The sequence below is a fragment of the Drosophila arizonae genome, chromosome X (genome assembly GCF_054131065.1).
Source record: "Drosophila arizonae isolate 15081-1271.41 chromosome X, UAZ_ARI_1.0, whole genome shotgun sequence".
In the NCBI taxonomy this organism is placed as follows: domain Eukaryota; kingdom Metazoa; phylum Arthropoda; class Insecta; order Diptera; family Drosophilidae; genus Drosophila; species Drosophila arizonae.
In genome coordinates this window covers 2,484,058-2,501,354 of record NC_142927.1, presented here as the reverse complement: position 1 = coordinate 2,501,354, position 17,297 = coordinate 2,484,058, and the positions used below count along the sequence as shown (strand labels likewise).

Below are 17,297 nucleotides of genomic sequence, written 5' to 3'. Positions count from 1 at the left end.
CATTTTTACAGGGTATTCCATGCGTCGCTCTCTCGCTCTTCACTTGAGTCAGTTGACGTCTTGTTTGGCTTCGTGGTTTAAGGGCTGCTCAGGGGCGGGGGTTGCGCGGAGGCGGTGTTATGGGTCGTTATGGGCAGGGGCCGAGGCCGCCTCAATGGCAATGGAATTTAAACGAAATTTTTGAAAACAGCTCAAAATGGAACTTTAAAATATGGCAAAACGAGGCGGCTTAAGCGATAATTGGCCGCTAGGAACGCGTGGAGGCCGCGGCGCAGTTGCCACTTAGCCTTATCCGTGGCTGTGGCCATATCCATTTGCATGTCCACGTCGATGTCGATGTCGTGGACGTGGATGTGGATGTGCTTCGATAGGATGTTGAAACATGCCCAAATACCAAATGTAAATCGCTCAATGTTCGGCTCGGGCTTAGACTCTAAGCCAAAGGACGAAGCAGAACTTTTGCTGCGCTGGTGGTGGAATCCAGTCCAATGACAAGGCCACGAACATGGACATCAACTCCAGCTCCTGGCGGGGTCTCAGTGCGCTCTACAAATTGATATGCAGCAGCTGTTGCGTATTTCCGATGTTGGGCTGTGGCGCCGGGAGGGGGCCGGCGGGAGGGGTTTGTGGGGGACAGCTGCGCATTTTAAGCGCCATTCATAGTAATAATAATAAAAATATGTTTAGTCAGATGTATATATATATATATATAGATAGCCTCTGCCCACGGGGTGAGTAAGGAGGGCGGGGAGGGGGGTGGGCGGTGGTCTTGCTCTCTGAAGTCAGTGCCGGGGATTAGCTCGCCTGATTGGACACGATGTGATTAACTTGTCATCAGCTTTGGCGGCTCATCTGAGGCGAGCACGTCGCGCGACATGACACGCACCAACACGTTCAACGGCACGCCCACCAGCCTGACAGTCCACCTAGCGGCCCACTGGCCAAGCCCAGCCGAACGCCCTTCCTTTCTCCCTGTATCGCTGCCTTCTCCCCAGCCCCTCTCCTCTGTTCATACAACAAAAAATTAACCCATTACGCACTCCATTAACGCCCGCTGCCAATGCATATGGGCCACAGCTAATTAGTTGTGGCAGCTGATGCTACACACACACACACACACACATACACACACACATAGTATTGGCATAGAGTGCTAAGAGCTGCTGTCAAACTTCGTTATTCAGCACGATTTAATACAGATTCGACTGCAGACAAAGACACACACACACAGACACACATACACAGTCACACACACACGCACATACACCTTCTCCAGAGCTATAGAGACCATATTGTATCCATCTCTAGTCGTATCCATTGATATCTCATTTTATGTCCTTGCTGAATGCATTCCCCACGAATGGAAAAATTAACCTAGGTTTCTCTTTCTGTCTCTCTCCCTCTCTTTCTCTCTCTCTCTATTTCACACGCATTCTCCCAAAGAAAGTGCATAAGTCTCAGCTCATATTGAAAGTGGTATTAACTCTAATCTAAGTTGTATTCATATTCTCATTCTCTCTACTTAAATCTGTAATTGTGTCTATCTCCATCTCTTTCTCTCTTCAAGATCTTAATAAATTATTTTCTAATTGAATCTAAGTTTCCAGATCACTATTCTCTTCTCTCGTGCTATATGTTTCTCTCTTTCTCTCTCTCTCTCTCTCTCTCTCGCATCTTTTTCTCTCCCTTCTCGCATTTCTCGCTCTCAATCGCTTTTCTCTCCCTCTCTCTCGCTGCTATCGCTTCTATGTCTCTATCTCTCTTTCTATCTTTCAATTGCTTTTATCTCTCTGTCTCTATCGTTGCTATCTCGCTCTCTCCATCGCTTCTATCTCGTTCTCTTTATCACTTTTGTCTCGCTCTCTCTATCTTCCTCTATTTCTCGCTGGCATCACTCCTTCTCTCTCTATCGCTTCTATATCTCTCTGTCCTTTTCTCTGTCTCTCTCTCTTTGATGTCTCTATAGTATCTATCTCGCGCTACTTTCCTTTCCTTTCTCCTTTCCTTTAACTCGTTATATTTTGCCTCTTTCTCTAACTATCTCTCTCTCTCTGTCTCTCTCTCTCATTTTTCACATATCAATCTCAACTCTCATCTCAAAATCTTTTGTATTCAGATTTTTGCTCCTGTTTCTCTATACCTCTATATCTTTCTCTCTCCCGTTCTTCCTCTCGTTCTTTCGCTCTCTCTCTCTCCCCCTCACACACATATATGTGCCTCATATTAAAGCCATAATATTTGTGTTGCCCAAGATTTTGATTCCAAACAAAAACTCAGAAAGTTCGCTTTTGTTGGCAAACGATGAGCGAGGGACGCGGCGGGGCGTGGCATGTGCTACAGCTTTACGAATGCGATTTCTCTGTCCTCATGCGCTCTCTCTCTCTCTCTCTCTCTCTCTCTCTCTCTCTCTCTCTCTCTCGCTCTCTGCTTTGTTGCTGTTGTTGCGCATTTGGCTTTTCAAGTCAAGTGCATTTGCTCTTGTTGGGGAGTGTAGGGGGTGGGGGATGGGGTGTAGTCCTCTAGAGGGAGGGGGTGGATGAGGCTGCGGCTGCTGCTGCTTGGGTACGCGCGAGTGCATCCGAATGCCTGGCATTTGGATTAACAACAATAACAACAATGCAACAACAACAACAACAATGACTTCTTTTTGGCTGCCAGCTGGGCCACGCCCTGTTGAGTGCCCAAGTGGGCGGTAAGCATCAAGTGCCAGCAATTGCCCCGCAAGAAGCAGCCGCAGCAGCAAACAGCCCTCCCCTCCCCATTTGACAAAGTAGGCCTGGTTTGGGCCTCTTCAAGTCATCGAAGTAGGCCGGGAAGTATATCCAGTCAAAAGTCAACAAAATTTGTCTCAGCCGTTCAGTCCAAAAATTATTTCCATTCACAAATAATTTTTGAAGTACACAATTTATTCTTTTAAATTTCAGTTTTTACATTTTCCAAAGTCTCAAAATTTTGGTTGCATATACAGTTAGCATGGATATGGACATGTCGCAAGAGGGTCTGTACGGAATGTTGAAGAAGAGCAAGGCCAGCCTCGACCTGAATGGGGTAAGTGGGTGGTGGGCCGCCATCTCTTGGCCACAGGCAACCTGATCCATCATAGATCCCTCGAACTATATACATATATATGTGCCTCGCTCGATCCCGCTTGCAGCGCTTCATAGCCGAGCAACTGAGTCATTCCGAGGCCAATATCGAGGGCAAGCAGAAACCGAAGGTTACCTCTAAAGCAAGTCATAAGCCCACGGAGCTGCGTCATCAGTCGAGCGATACGGAACAGCCTGGTAAGAACATCGTCGAAACGGGCTACGAGCCAAGCGACAAGCAGCAATAGCCGCTCCAGCATCGGACTTGGTAAGCCCGAGATCTATGTTTGGTATGAGGCTGAATTCGAATTATCTAATTCCGTAATTCTCTATTCAAGATCTACCCACATAACCGCCAAGCCGCACCCATTCGATAGAGCGAAAAAGTTATTGTTTCTCTTTTAATTTCCTTCACAAATTCCAAATCGACAACTTTTGACCAGTCCCACCAAATGACGTAAGAGGAAGTAGCTCTTGCTCCCGAGAAGCCAATCATAGACATATATAGAGACATATGTATATATATATATATAGATTCATATATATGTTTATTTCTTATATACATTTATTTATATATATATATATATAGCGTCTATTCTAATATGTAAATTAAAATTCTGACACATTGACCTCCATTAAATCGAAATTTTATAAGTCTAAAACGGTGTTTCATTCGCAATCAACTCGAGGGCAATACGGGGACTCCGAGTGGCAAGAAACAATAGCTTGGCAATGTGATAAACGCAAGTGTTTAGACAAGTGTCCCGCTGCTCTGGATGGGGGCTGGCTCTTCTGCTCTATTCCTCTCTCCATTCTCCCCTTTGCTGCTCAGAATTATGAACTGGCATTCGAAATATCTCCGTCATGTTGTCCAAATGTCGCGGGCGCGTTAAGCACGCCAAATGTCTTAAGTGCACAATGGAGCCGCAGACCCGACATCGAGTAGAGGGGGATTTACATCCACTCCACCACTCAGACACACACACACACACACACATACATTCATATACGGGACAACAATGTGGTAACGGGGCGTGCGAATATTTCAACGTGACTGTAGGATTTGAGTGCTCTACCCTAGGGTATTATCATTTAGTTAGAGAGCCTGAGAAACTAATAATAATGCTAATGCTAATACTGATGGCAATGATATTGCAATAAAAAAAACTAATGCTAATGCCAGTGTTAATGGTAATGCTAAAAGTAACGCTAATGCTGATACTAATGCTAATGCTAATACTAATGCTAGCACTAATACTAATACTAATGCTTGTGATTATGCTAATACTAATGATGATACGAATGCTTATGCTAATACTAATGCTAGCACTAATACTAATACTAATGCTTGTGATTATGCTAATACTAATGATGATACGAATGCTTATGCTTATGCTTATGCTAATGCTAATGACAATGTTAATACTAATGCTAATACCAATGCTAATACTAATGCAAATGTTAATACTTATGCTTATATATATTCTAATGCTGATACTAATGCTAATGGTATTTCTAATGCAAATGTTAATGCTAATGCTAATAATAATGTCAATGTTAATTCTTATGTTTATGCTTACGCTAATACTAATGCTGACACTAATGCTAATGCTAATAATAATAATGCTAATACTTATGTTGTTTCGTATGCTTATGCTAACTCTAATGCCAATGCTAATACCAATGCAAATGTTAATGTTTATGCTTATGCTAATACTAATACTGACACTAATGCTAATGCTAATGCTAATGCAAGTGCTAGTGCTAGTGCTAGTGCTAGTACTAGTTTGAATGCTAATACTAATGTCAATGGCAATGCTAATGCTGATGACAATAGCAGTGTATCTTCTAGTCGATCACTTCCAGCTCGAGCCATCCACATTTTTTGTCGTGTTTCTTTTGGGTTTTTGCCATTTACACTTGAGCGAAGGGTGCGAATTTTGTCACTCCGTTAACGTCAAGGCCATGAATACATCAGCTGAAGATGCCGCGGATGCGGCTGAGCGCAGTTGCTCTCTCTGCGAGTGTGTGTGTGTGTGAGGGGGCGTGGCTAAGTGGCAGGAGCTGATTCCGTGTATGAGGCATACGAATGAACAGTTGAATGCTGGCTCTGGCTGCCTTGCGGATTCTTTGGCTGCTTCTTCTTCCTCCTCATGTTGTTTTTGTTGTTGGCAGCATTTGAACCCAAAAATATTTCACACCTATGTGGCCGTACAGTAGTAGTGTGTGTTCGTGTGTGTGTGTGTGGCAAGTGGCAGTTGCTGCTGCTGCTGCTGCTGCTGCTTCTGTTGCTCGTTTGGCTGTCACTTTGGCTCGTTGAAATTCATTAGGTAAAACGGGGCGTGGCGGGCGGGCGGGCGGGCGGGCGGGCGGTCGGGCGGATGCAGAGCCAACGGCACATGCAACATGGCAGACAAGGCACGAGACAATGGCAGCCGTGACAAACGTAACGGAAGACGTCACAGACAGAGAGACAAAGGCAGAGAGAGAGGGAGTGAGTGAGAGAGGAGGAGAGTGAGACAGGGCTACTCCTGTGACAGTGGCATGTCTAAATGTCGACGACAGGCCATTTTCTATAACTTATCTGATTTTAATTGCTTCAAACATGTGCGTGCACGCTCATTGTCTGGCAATGAGTGTCCGTGTGTGTGTGTGTGTGTGTGTGTCTCCTGCTTTCTAGCGCATCCTTTTTTTTCTGTCGCTGTCAACATTATTTCACGTTGAGCGTTTCGTCGCCAATTCGCCGAACAGTGCTGCCACTTGGCAGACAAGTTGATGACCCTCGCCCACTCCCCCTCTGATTTCACTATGCACGTCCACCACGTACTATGTCCCATGTGTGCGTCTCTCCCCCCCCACCCCTCACTCACTCTCACACGCTCGCTCACTGTGTGCGTATGTTTATCTCGCTGTCTTTTTATGAGCTTTGTCGGGCTTTGATGTTAATTACCCTGTAACAACGACGACGTCCTTAGCGCTATAGTATCACCTCCTCTCTCTCTCACATTCGCACACACACACACACAGTGGATCTAGCTGAATGCGAGATGCTGGCAAATTTTTGCCCTGACGCTTGGTAAACAAAATAGCAGCAGTCGCCGCCGGCAGCGCTGCTGCTGCTGCTGCTGTTGTGTGTGTCGCTCGCTGGCCGAGATTATCTCCAAGGACCTATAAATCCAGTCATTAAAGTCAAAGTCACAAGACGTTGCCGGCTTATCAGCGTCGGGAGCGGCTTTCGGGCATCGCCCTCTCACTCTCACTCCTGCACACGCTGCGCTTTATAATAAAATTAAGCTAAAAATACACACCAACCCACACACACACACATAAACGCAAGCAGCACTGCTTGTCTAGTTTCTGTTTTGTTTTTCTTTTCGTTTTGCTTCGTGTTTTTTTTTTTTCTCTTTTTTTTCGCTGTAGCTTTTGGCTATGTTTTTATTGCACGCATGTAGTTGGCACTCTGCGGTGTTGTTGTCTGTTGTCTGCTTAAGCAGCGTTGCCAGATGTTTTTCGTTTTTTCTTTTCGGCAAATATGCATACGTGCCTGCCGTCCTTCACCCGACGCCGTTGCTGCCACCCGCTGCGCTTACTCTGTCGCTGTTTAAAGCTAAAAATTAAGCCATAAAGCAGCTGCTTAACGTTTCAATGAGTGTTTGGCTGGAAAATTGCCGCAATTTCAAATGTCGTCAAGTAATTTAGAGTGAAAGGTATTTAATACCAGCTAACCTTGCATACATATACATACATACATATATGAAAGCTATGTATGTATGTTTATCTGACATGCTATGTATATTCAATTGGATTTGCTTTGAGTATCAGTTGCCCATCTCTCGCATAGCATGTCAAACAAATCCAACTCAAATAAACTTGTTAAAGAAAAATATATGTGTACAATATATGTATATAAATTCACTTCATATTTGCTTCCTCTTGTTCTTGCTCTAATTCGATTTCTGATCTCTGGCATTTCGATTATGTCAGCTACAATCGCAGCCTTAAATCACAATCAGCCAAATTTGTTGAAGGGCAAACGAGGGCAATTGACAGCTAGATATGTTGAGCGAGGGACAGAGAAAGAGAGTGGAGAACTTTGCCAGGAAGAGTGGACTCGCACTCACACACGCATACACTGGCAGCGCTTAACCCACCGAAGACCCGCTACCGTTAGTATCGGCGGACTCTATTAAAAATGCTTACAAATGCGCTTAACATTCGAATGTGCTGCAAATAAATCTCCATATGTGAGTTGACAGGCCTTCGCCCGGCTGGCATCCCTGCTGTTTAACTGTTAAGGCGCCTGCCACAGCGTACGCAACAGTGCTGCCGTATCGCGGTTGGCCAGAAAACGGCTAACTTTCATATAAGAATGTAATCAAGCGAGCTGAAGCGAATTAATAGTATGTTCTACAATTTAAAGTATATACATATATATATTTTATGTATAGTATAAATCTCTCAATTGATTTAAAAAAACATTTTAAAAGAATATTGTAAATTATTAATACTCATTTATTTGTGTTTTAATTACTAGACTGCTCAAGGCTAAAAGCTAGTTAGCTAGTTTTAATTTAGATAAAGCTAAAAACATTAGCCTTAAAGCTATAGCTGTTAGTGCAGCACTCAATGGCCAGCTGGAATTTAGCTTTAAAGAAAGCCAACATGTTTGCACTATGCACGAGCCTTGATGCCGTTATTTATTTGTTTTTGCTTTGGTTTTTTTTTTTTTTTTTTTGTGGGGTAAGTAGTGTTTGAAAGATTTTAGCTGTAGCTGTAGCTGTCGCTTAAAAGCCATAAATAACTCATGCCTTGTTGCCAGTATCGGCTGCTGTCGATAGTTATCGGCACCCAAAAGTCAAGCTCAAACCCCTCGAATTGGTCAGCAGCAGCAGCAGCAGCTGGCAGAAGTCACAGAGTAGACAGAAAAAAGTGCTTTAAGGCGCAGCATAAAGAAAGGCAAAGAGAGAGGGAGAGAGCGAGAGTGAGAGTGAGAGAGCGCCAGCAAAAAGAGAGTGTGCAAAAGTAGTGTGAGTGTGTGAGGAGTGCGAGTAGTGTGAGTGTGTAAGTGTGTGAGTGCTGGCTGGGTTAGCGAGTTGCGATTGTGATTTTCACTAATTTTGCTCATGTTGCCTGTCAAATTGGATGCCATGTGTGGGTGTCATTAATGTCAGCGCCCAAAACTCCCTCCGCAGCCAAAAAAGACAAAAGGCGACACAGAAAGGCACTAACTATGTGTGTGTGCGTGTGTGTGTGTCGGTTAGACAGTTGCAGACATAGAGACGACTCATTAATGCCACTCATCAAAACTATAACTAATGTCGTCGTCGCAGGGCGACAGCAGGCACATGAATATCCAGGCAAAGGCTATAAATTGAGGGTGTGTGTGTGTGCTGATGGCATTTGTCGCCTGTCGATGTCCTTTTGTCGGCTGGCATTTAGCTATATTCGCTTAAATTGCTGCTAATTTTGTTTATCGCAGGACAATTATCCAAGCGAACGAACTGACAAATGAGCCATACGAACACACACACATGTGTGTGTGTGTGTTTACGTTATGTGCTGCAGACTGCAGCTTTAAAGCGCTCTCAAGCTTTTGGCTAACTTTATGATTCTGATTTTAATAGCTAAACGCAACACAAACACACACACAGACACACAGACACACACACACATACACAGAAGTAGTAGTAGCAGCAGCAGCAGCTCGCACACGTTCGCATCTTTATCCAATTATGAATTTTTTGTCATTATGCCGCGACCATGGCAATGCCCAAGCCACGCCCACAGCCAGCGTCGTCCACCCCAGCCCCCTCTCAAACACAACAACAACAAAAAACTGAACGAAAATCTCATTATGATTTCATTTCGTTCAAATGAAGCGCTGCGTGCGTCCAACTGGGTCCCAGGGTGGGGGGCAGCCGGGCGCTGCGTCCAGGTGGACTGCTGGACTGGTGGGCAGGTGGGCTGGGCCGGCTCATGGCATGTGTTGTGTCCCTGCAATTGGCGCTATGGGCCAGTTCGCTGCAACCAAAATCAACAAAGAGACAAAAAAGAAAACTGAAAAAATAACTTGACTTTGCCCCCTGTATAGGTGTGTGTGTCCCGTTATGTCCCGTTGCTGCCGTGGACAACGGGATAAGGCGATAAATTTATTTTAAAATAAAATTTACTTTCCCACTGCTGTTGCTCGTTACAAATACCCTGTAAGCTTAGGCAAGGCAATGGGGCTTGAGCAACTTTAGATATAGATCAAATATGTCAAATAATAATATAAAAAAAAAATATATATATATATATAATAATATATATATATATATATAATTTACATATCGGAATTCATCGTATTTTAAATTTATCAAAGTATTCCAGTTTTAGCTGTTATCGATAGTTGGCCTATCGCTTCAAATCAAAAGTCGTTTATGATCAAAGTAAGCCTTGCTGGTCACGCTGTATAAGTGCTTCGTAGTTTTCCCATTCGAGCACTGTTCTCTCGCTTTTTCAACATTTCACTTGTTTGAACAAAAAAAAAAAAGTATTTAAGTTACAAATTAAAGCTAAAAGCGTTCCAAGACTTTCGAGGCCAACGGCATAAATATACAGGTATTTACCAACATATTTTGCTTACATATGTAGATTTGCAAATTAATTACATACCCACATATGTCTAGGAATATATATATTTGCATATACACATATTTGCATCAGCATGGATCAAGATAAGCAGGAGCCAAAATCAGTGGAGCTATTGGAGGAGGAGAAGCTAATCGCAAAGAAATATCCAATGGGCTTACCCAATGCTGGATCCGTATTTTTGCAGAAGCGCCTGAATAAGGGGCACAAATATTTCGATTCGGGCGATTACCAGATGGCCAAACAGAATCCCACCCAGCCGATGCAGGCGAATAAAGTGATTACCGGTAGTATTATTCCAACGCCCGAAACTGTGACAAAGCTCAAATGTTTCTTGATCAAAACTTCCAATTTGGCTAAGAAATAGACGTATATACATGCACATGTGCATATATCTGCAGATATCATTCTGTATATGTAGATATATGTATATAAATAACGTTGTGGTGCCATAATCAATTTGAGATAATTATATTCATTAGGAAAGCTAAATTATTGTCACTACTCTCTATGTAATTGTTAATATTTATATTTATGTTACTGTACACAATGTATATTTCTGTGTATATATAAATAATGCTGAGATATCTTTATTTCAATTAACGACGATATATTTTTCTTTTGTTTTCAAACTCTCTTAACAAGACAGAGCTTTATATAGACTTGTTTAAATGCATCACTTGTGTTTATATATACTAATATAATTTATAATTTAAATACATATTTTAATGCACATATTTTTAGTTCTTAAATATATTTATCTATATTTTTCATACACAATTTCGCATATCTAGTTAAATTTTAGCTTAATTTATTTGATTTTGAAAGTTTTTTTTTACAGGGCATTGCTGTGTCTATGCTGCCAAAGCAAATGCATTTGAATTTTTACCGTTCCTTTTCTCTTCTCTCATTGCTGCTATGTGCTTATTGTTGTTGGTGCTGTTTAATTTTGTTTGCCTGCCTGCCTGCCGTGCTCGCTGTCCCTCTCTGTGGCTGTTGTTGTTGTTGTTGTTGCTGAGCTGCTCTTTAAATATGTGTTGCTGCTGTTGCTGTGATTGCCTTGCCTTGCCTTCGCTGGCTTTACCTTAACGGTAAAAAGATGTGCTGTGCCGCTTTTGTTATTATTATTGCTGTTGTTGTAGTTGCTGTTGTTGTTGTAGCCGTTGTCCTGTCGTATTTAAATTAAAATGTTATTTATGTCAGCTGTTTGATTTCTTAACTTGCCCAGCGCCCTGCCCCACTGCCACAACCCTGCGGCACATTATATATTTTTTTCTCCATCTACATCTTCATCTCGCTCTCTCCCTCTCTCTTGCTGTTTCTTTTGTGTATTAGAAAAATCGCCAGCAACAACAAAATAAGCTGCTTAGTTAGTGTTAAACGGCTGGTAGGGCAAGTGGAGCTGTGTGGCAGGGTGAGTGCTTGTGGAAGGGGAAGGAGAATGGAGAAGGGCGAAGGAGAAGGGGAAGGAAGCAGAGAGTTCTGCTGTGCTCGGCTTTGTTGTTGCAACTCCCATTGCAGCCAGAGACTCATTTGGTAACAAATATGCAGCACACATTTCATTGCTCTAGCTGCGTGTGTTTGTGTGTGTGTGTGTGTATGCCTTTTTAAGTGTGTGCGTGTGTTTTTGCGCCTTTCGTTTCCAGCTCAACATTTGGCAACTTTGTCAACTTTAATGCAGACACAAAAAGCAAAGAGAAATGTAGCATACATATATGTATAAAAAATCACATACAATTGCATACATATATACATACGTATACATATGCATATGTATTCAAGTGTCCGTATGCATGCTAAAGGATCATGGGCATGGCTGCATGCTTATATGTATATATGTATGGAAATGCATTCTATAGACATACATACATACAATATTATTTTATCTATAGTATAGTAGCTCGGGTTGGCACTCCACTACTGTAATGCTAGGATCCACCTATATATAGTTATAGCCTTAATAGGCGATTATTAAGATCTAACTCTTTATAGATATACAGTAGAATCCCGATAGTTCGAAATGGCAAAGGGATCAGCTTTTTTTTTCGATTTACACAGAAATTCAAATTATCCTGAATTATTGGAACGAATATCGATTCTATGGGATCGATTTTTTTGTTCGATGTATCGCGATTTTCGTTTTAGCAGGAACGAATAATCGAGACTCGATATACATGTCAGTAGATATGAAGCAATGAGCATCAGAAGAACTTCTACATATGAATGTACATACATATATGTACATATGATATAATCAACCAATTGAAAGATCTTGCTATATAAAAAAGTAAGCCCCGAAGTATGTACCATGTATTTATGTATATATTATATACATATGTATATCTTATGTTCTTAGGTAAAATTAACAAACATTATGAAAAGTTAAGAACAACTTTAAACTGATATATTCAATATATGTATGTAGACTACAAATGCGATCCATATAGATTATGAATAACATTCCTTAGATATGTGCTTCTATATAAATATTACGTATGTAGTAGTTCTAATATAATCTTTTTATATATTATATTATATTATATTATATTATATTATATTATATTATATTATATTGTATATTCGTTATATACCACATATTAAAGACTATTTATTCCAGACATACTTACTATATACATATATATAAAAACCTTATATAGACTCAAATGTATAGAAATATCTACATATATATGTATATGTATAAACCTTTTAAGCAAAACTTTTGCTGTAGCTCTAAGCTGAGACTTGTCTGCCTGCTCCTCTCTCCATACTTACATCTACTATTCCTATACATTTTTACATACATACATATATATATATATCTATCAATAGCTACATCTATTGTATATTTCTCTCAGTTATTTGCTTCAACAATTTTTGGTTCAGCGATTTTTTGCGATTTTATTTCATTTGTTGTTATTTTTATTTTTTTATTTTATTGTTTTGTTGTTTTGATACTGCCATCTTCTTCTTCTTCTTCTTCTACTTCAGCTTCTTCTTATTGCGCTGCTCTTCATCTTCTTCTTCTTGAATTTTTATTGTATTTTATTTGTTGTCTCGCTCTTCTGCCTTGTTATTTTTTTCGTTTTTTTTTTTCCGTTTTGCTTGAAGCTCGTTTGCCATCTCTTTTGCTTTCCGCCCCGCACCATTCACCGTTTTATTTCCAGTTGCCGTTGCTCTGCTTTACTATTTCTCTGCTGCTGCCGCTGCTGCTGCTGCTTCTTCCTCGTGTGTTGTTGTTTTTTTTTCTTCGTCTGATTGCCATTGTCACTGCGAGCCACGACTCCGACACATGTGCAGCTGCCTACGTCTGTGTGCGTGCGTGCGTGTGTGTGTGTGTGCCTGGCACTTGCTTCTGATTGGACACAACACACACGCACACAGCCGCAAAACAGTTGCGACACATGCACACACACACACACACACACACACACACACACTTGCAGAGCGAGCTTGAGCGCTTGGCCATTTCGTAGGCTCCACCCACCGCACATAGCGGAACATGTACACAAATACATACACACCCACATGTGTGTGGCTGTGTGTGTGCGTGTGTGTGTGTATACGTTATTTTAGGTATATAAGCCAAATATATACACTCCCACTGACAGCTTGTCGCCCACACAATGGTCATATGTGCGCTCCTCTGTATGTATGTATGTAAGTGTGTGTGTGTGTGTGTGTGTGTGTGTTTGGTTAGCTGCGTCAATAGAACAGATAAATCGATTTCATTTTGGCTCTCAGCGTTCGTTTGCTTCTGCTGCTTCGTCTTGTTGTTGTTGTTGCATTTGAAGCTGCAAAAATTTTACCATTGCATAACACTGGGCGCTGTCTCTCACACTCCAGCTCTCCCTCTCCCTCTCCCTCTCTCGCGCTCTGTGTGGCCAGCCACGCCCACCTTTTGGCATAGCACTAATTTAGCATTCCGTTGCCACAGTCAAGTGAAGCACAGACACGAAGCTTGCAGCTTAATGCGATCAAAGCATCTTAGCCGAAAGTACACTGAAAAAAAAGTCAATGTCGTATCAGTATATGAGTTTTATTACAGTTAGATACCGATAGAAAATTATTGAATGGGGCTTATGAACAAAGTGTCTTGCATTTGGAGCTGAGTTTAGTTTCTGAGAGATCCTAGAGGATTTCATTCTATCCGTTTGTCTATCTATCAGCTTATTCGCCTATCTATCCATTTCTCTGTCCATTTATCCATTCGTCTATGCCTTTACTCGTCTATTCATCTGTCTCTCTGCTTGGACGTCTCTCTGTCTGTTTTTTCGCCCATCTGTCTGTCTCTCCGTGCTTCTACCCATCTGTCCGCTCGTACATTTACTCGCTTGTCTCTGCTTCCGTCCGTCTGGGTGTTCGTCTAAGGTTCCGCCGAATTCTCCGTCCGTCTGTTTGTTTCTCAGTTCTTGCTCCCGTCCATCCGTTCGCCATTTTGCCCGTACTTTTGATCCTCCTTTCGACCCATGACATTCTACTACTAACATTCTGTCCGTTCATCCGCCTAGTTGCCCGTATTTCTGATCGTTTATCCGACTATTTGTATTTGTTTTTCTCTCTATTCATCCATCCATCCGTCCGTCCGTCCGTCCGTCTACCCATCTGTGTTTCTTCTTTGCATTACAACTTATTGCTAGACGATTTCTCGCAGTGCATTTGGCAGCTGTGACCAGATAATACCGGCAGAGAAACTTCAAAAGCGCACGGAAATGATTTCATTACCAGACACGTTCCAGCCGCATCACGTGGCCAGCGAAAGGCGTCTAAAACAAGGCTGATGGGCGTGGCAGGTAGAGCACCAGAATTGAGGGGGATGGCGAAAGGGACGGGGGGGGGGGGGCGGTTGGCTGTAAAGTGTGTGCGAAAACTCTTAACGTGAGCGTCACGTACGCAGCGCGCTTTTATTAAGCTGCAAGAGGGAGCGAGAGAGAGAGAGAGGGAGAGGGAGACCAGGGGGGGAGTGAGCGTTAGGCATTGATTACCAATTCAGCGGTCATCTAATCACGGCTCGGCCAGGTTGCCGAACGTGCCGCATGGGGCAGCAGCGGCAGCGGCAGCGGCGGCGGCGGCCAAAAAATGCGTCAGCTAATTAAAACGTACTAAAGCAGACGCTGACGTGTCTTCGCCTCTCTCTCTACCTCTCTCTCTCACCCTCTCTCTCTTTGTATGTGTGGCATACTTTCAGCTGGCGCAATTTATGAACCATAATTTCTATAAGCCAAACAACCCCCGCACTTAACTTTCCCCCTTTATTTTGCTCGCGCCCCTCTCGCGCTCTCTCTCCCTCCCCCCTCCCTCTCTTTCACTCGCTCACTCTGCTCGGAGGCTAAAGCGACAAATGCGCCAGCAATTTAGTTAATTGCCTGCAATTATCCTAATGAGCGCCTTGCCTGAGCGCCAATGTCAGCTGCCCCGCCTCTCGCCCCGCCAGCCCCCCTCCGTTCGCACTTTCATAAATTGTCGCGTATAAAGAGTCGTATATCTCTTGGCAAGGCCAACTTATTGTATTTATGACCCGATGGCGCATCGCCAAGCAGTTAACAATTAGCCCAGTTCCCAACGGATCTGAGCTGAGCATCCATTATCTAACACTCGCCGCGTATGTGTGAAGATGTAGTAGAGCTACTTGTCGAGCATCCAAAGTTGGCGCTCACAGACAAGAGCAGCCAAGTCCTGAGACTAAGGCTTTTCTCTCTGGCTGACTGGGAAATCTCTGAGGTTTAAGTCTCAGCCAGGCGAACTCAAATGAAGTCTTAAATCTTGAATTTCTAGAGACTTTAAGATACAGTTCTCAAATAGGAATCTCAATAAAGCTAAGAATTCAAGTCTTCAAAATTAGAATTTCTTAATAAATAAATCCAAGTCCATTTAATTATTAGATTTGTTTATGATATGTTAAGGATTGTATACATACATATAAGAGTAGCTTTGATATGCATTCTAAGTGACATTTTTACCTTGAATGAAACTTACTAGATCGACTTTTCGGCATCTCTGAGTTCGACTTCAAGATGGGAGAGAGAACGCATAAGACGTACAACAATGTAGTGCAGCTCAAATGTTCATCAAATTTGAGTCTAAGGAAACCGAAAATATGTTTAAGGCCTTTTCTTAGAAATTCTTCATATTTTTGTTCATTACTTTGCCCACATTTAAGTAATCTGTATTACTTCCGAGGAATTTCGACTTTGTTTGACAAGCACATAAGCTAGACATTTACTGAAAAGTCTTTATTATTTCAAATCGCACGTATATTGTTTATAAATCGATGTAGTTAATACAAGGAAGTCCATGAAAAATTGGAAATTGAGTTAATAGGCTTGCTTAGTTATATAAAGGTATTAATTCTTTGATTAGGTGAAACATTCTAGACTATTATTATAGTTTGTCTATCCGCCTGTTCGTCGATCTGTTGGTTTATCCTTTTGTATAGCTCAGTATATTTGTTGAGCCTTTTGTCCATCCATGTGGCACTCCGTCCGCATATTTATCGATGTATCTGTCCCTCCTGTCATTCGTATTTCCGTCCGTCCCTTCGTATTCTCGTCCGTCTGTCTGTATGCCCGTTTGTCGAATTTGTATTTCGCTCCATCTGTATTCCCGTCCATATTCTCATCCGTCCATTCATATTCCCGTTAATCCATTCGTTTTCTTGTCCGCCTGTTCATATTCTGTCCGTTCGTATGCCCGTATTTCCGTTCGTCTATAAGTTCCAAACGTTCGTTCGTTCCAAACTGCCAAACAGTATATCCGTCAGTCTGGTCATCTACCCGCTCATATGAAGCCAATTCCATGAGCTAGAGCTAATCAAAATTGTTTTAAAATACTTTTCGGATACCTTATCCCGTTTAATAGTTCTCCTCTTCGCTGAAGCTTTCAGCATTTTCTTGACAAGTTCCTAAAGCAAATCAAATAAAAGTAGTTGAGATAGGATAGGGTAACTCTCTGCCATGCACTTACATTGGAGTGCTCTACACAGTCTCAATTAAACTCTTTCTCTCTCCCTCTCTCTCTCTCCCTATCTCTTTCAGTTCAAGTCCATCAAATCTTCACATATTGAACTCAATTAAAGTTATTTGATTTGCAATAAAGATATATATGTTCATAGGTATCTCTACATGTATGTATATTTGTGGTGTAATTATGTTTAGGGCCCTGCCACGCCCATTTGCCGCCCCCCATTGCGCAATAGTTTGCAATCGAACTTTGAAACTTGCGACTCAAAATGCAATTTAGGCAAAATGTTGATGTGATGAGACCGCACACTCATCTGTCTTTATATGTGTGTGTGTGTGTGTGTGTGTGATGTGTGTGGCATGTGACATGTGGCTTGCCGTTAAGTCAAGCCCTGGCTCTGTCGCTGTCGTGTCTTGAGCTGTTCCGGGGCCCAAATGACATGCCATTTAATGTTAAACTTTAATGTTTTCTTGTAAGTGAAGTCATAATTTTGTAGCGCTCAGCAGCGTAGGGGAGCGGGGCGGGGCGGGGCGGGGGTGGGAAGAGCGCATGGGCCCGCTTAGCTGCACAGGTGGGCATTATTTACGCCGGGACACCGCTCGTTCCCGACTCCCGCTGCGATTC

General features: G+C 42.4%; 2 protein-coding genes across 2 annotated transcripts; both read left to right on the top strand.

Moving 5' to 3' along the window:
• The first annotated feature begins 2,817 nt into the window (after positions 1 to 2,817).
• LOC149267790 (uncharacterized) lies at positions 2,818 to 3,748 on the top strand. Its single transcript, XM_089473675.1, has 3 exons — positions 2,818 to 3,048; positions 3,155 to 3,354; positions 3,425 to 3,748. The coding sequence occupies exons 1-2, from the start codon at positions 2,974 to 2,976 to the stop codon at positions 3,332 to 3,334; spliced, it is 255 nt and encodes an 84-aa protein (XP_089329801.1). The 5' UTR covers positions 2,818 to 2,973; the 3' UTR covers positions 3,335 to 3,354; positions 3,425 to 3,748.
• A 5,757-nt stretch (positions 3,749 to 9,505) lies between these two features.
• On the top strand, positions 9,506 to 10,315 carry LOC108618611 (alpha-endosulfine-like). The gene is made up of 2 exons (XM_018014693.2): positions 9,506 to 9,686; positions 9,755 to 10,315. The coding sequence occupies exon 2, from the start codon at positions 9,793 to 9,795 to the stop codon at positions 10,081 to 10,083; it is 291 nt and encodes a 96-aa protein (XP_017870182.1). The 5' UTR covers positions 9,506 to 9,686; positions 9,755 to 9,792; the 3' UTR covers positions 10,084 to 10,315.
• The last annotated feature ends 6,982 nt before the right edge of the window (positions 10,316 to 17,297 follow it).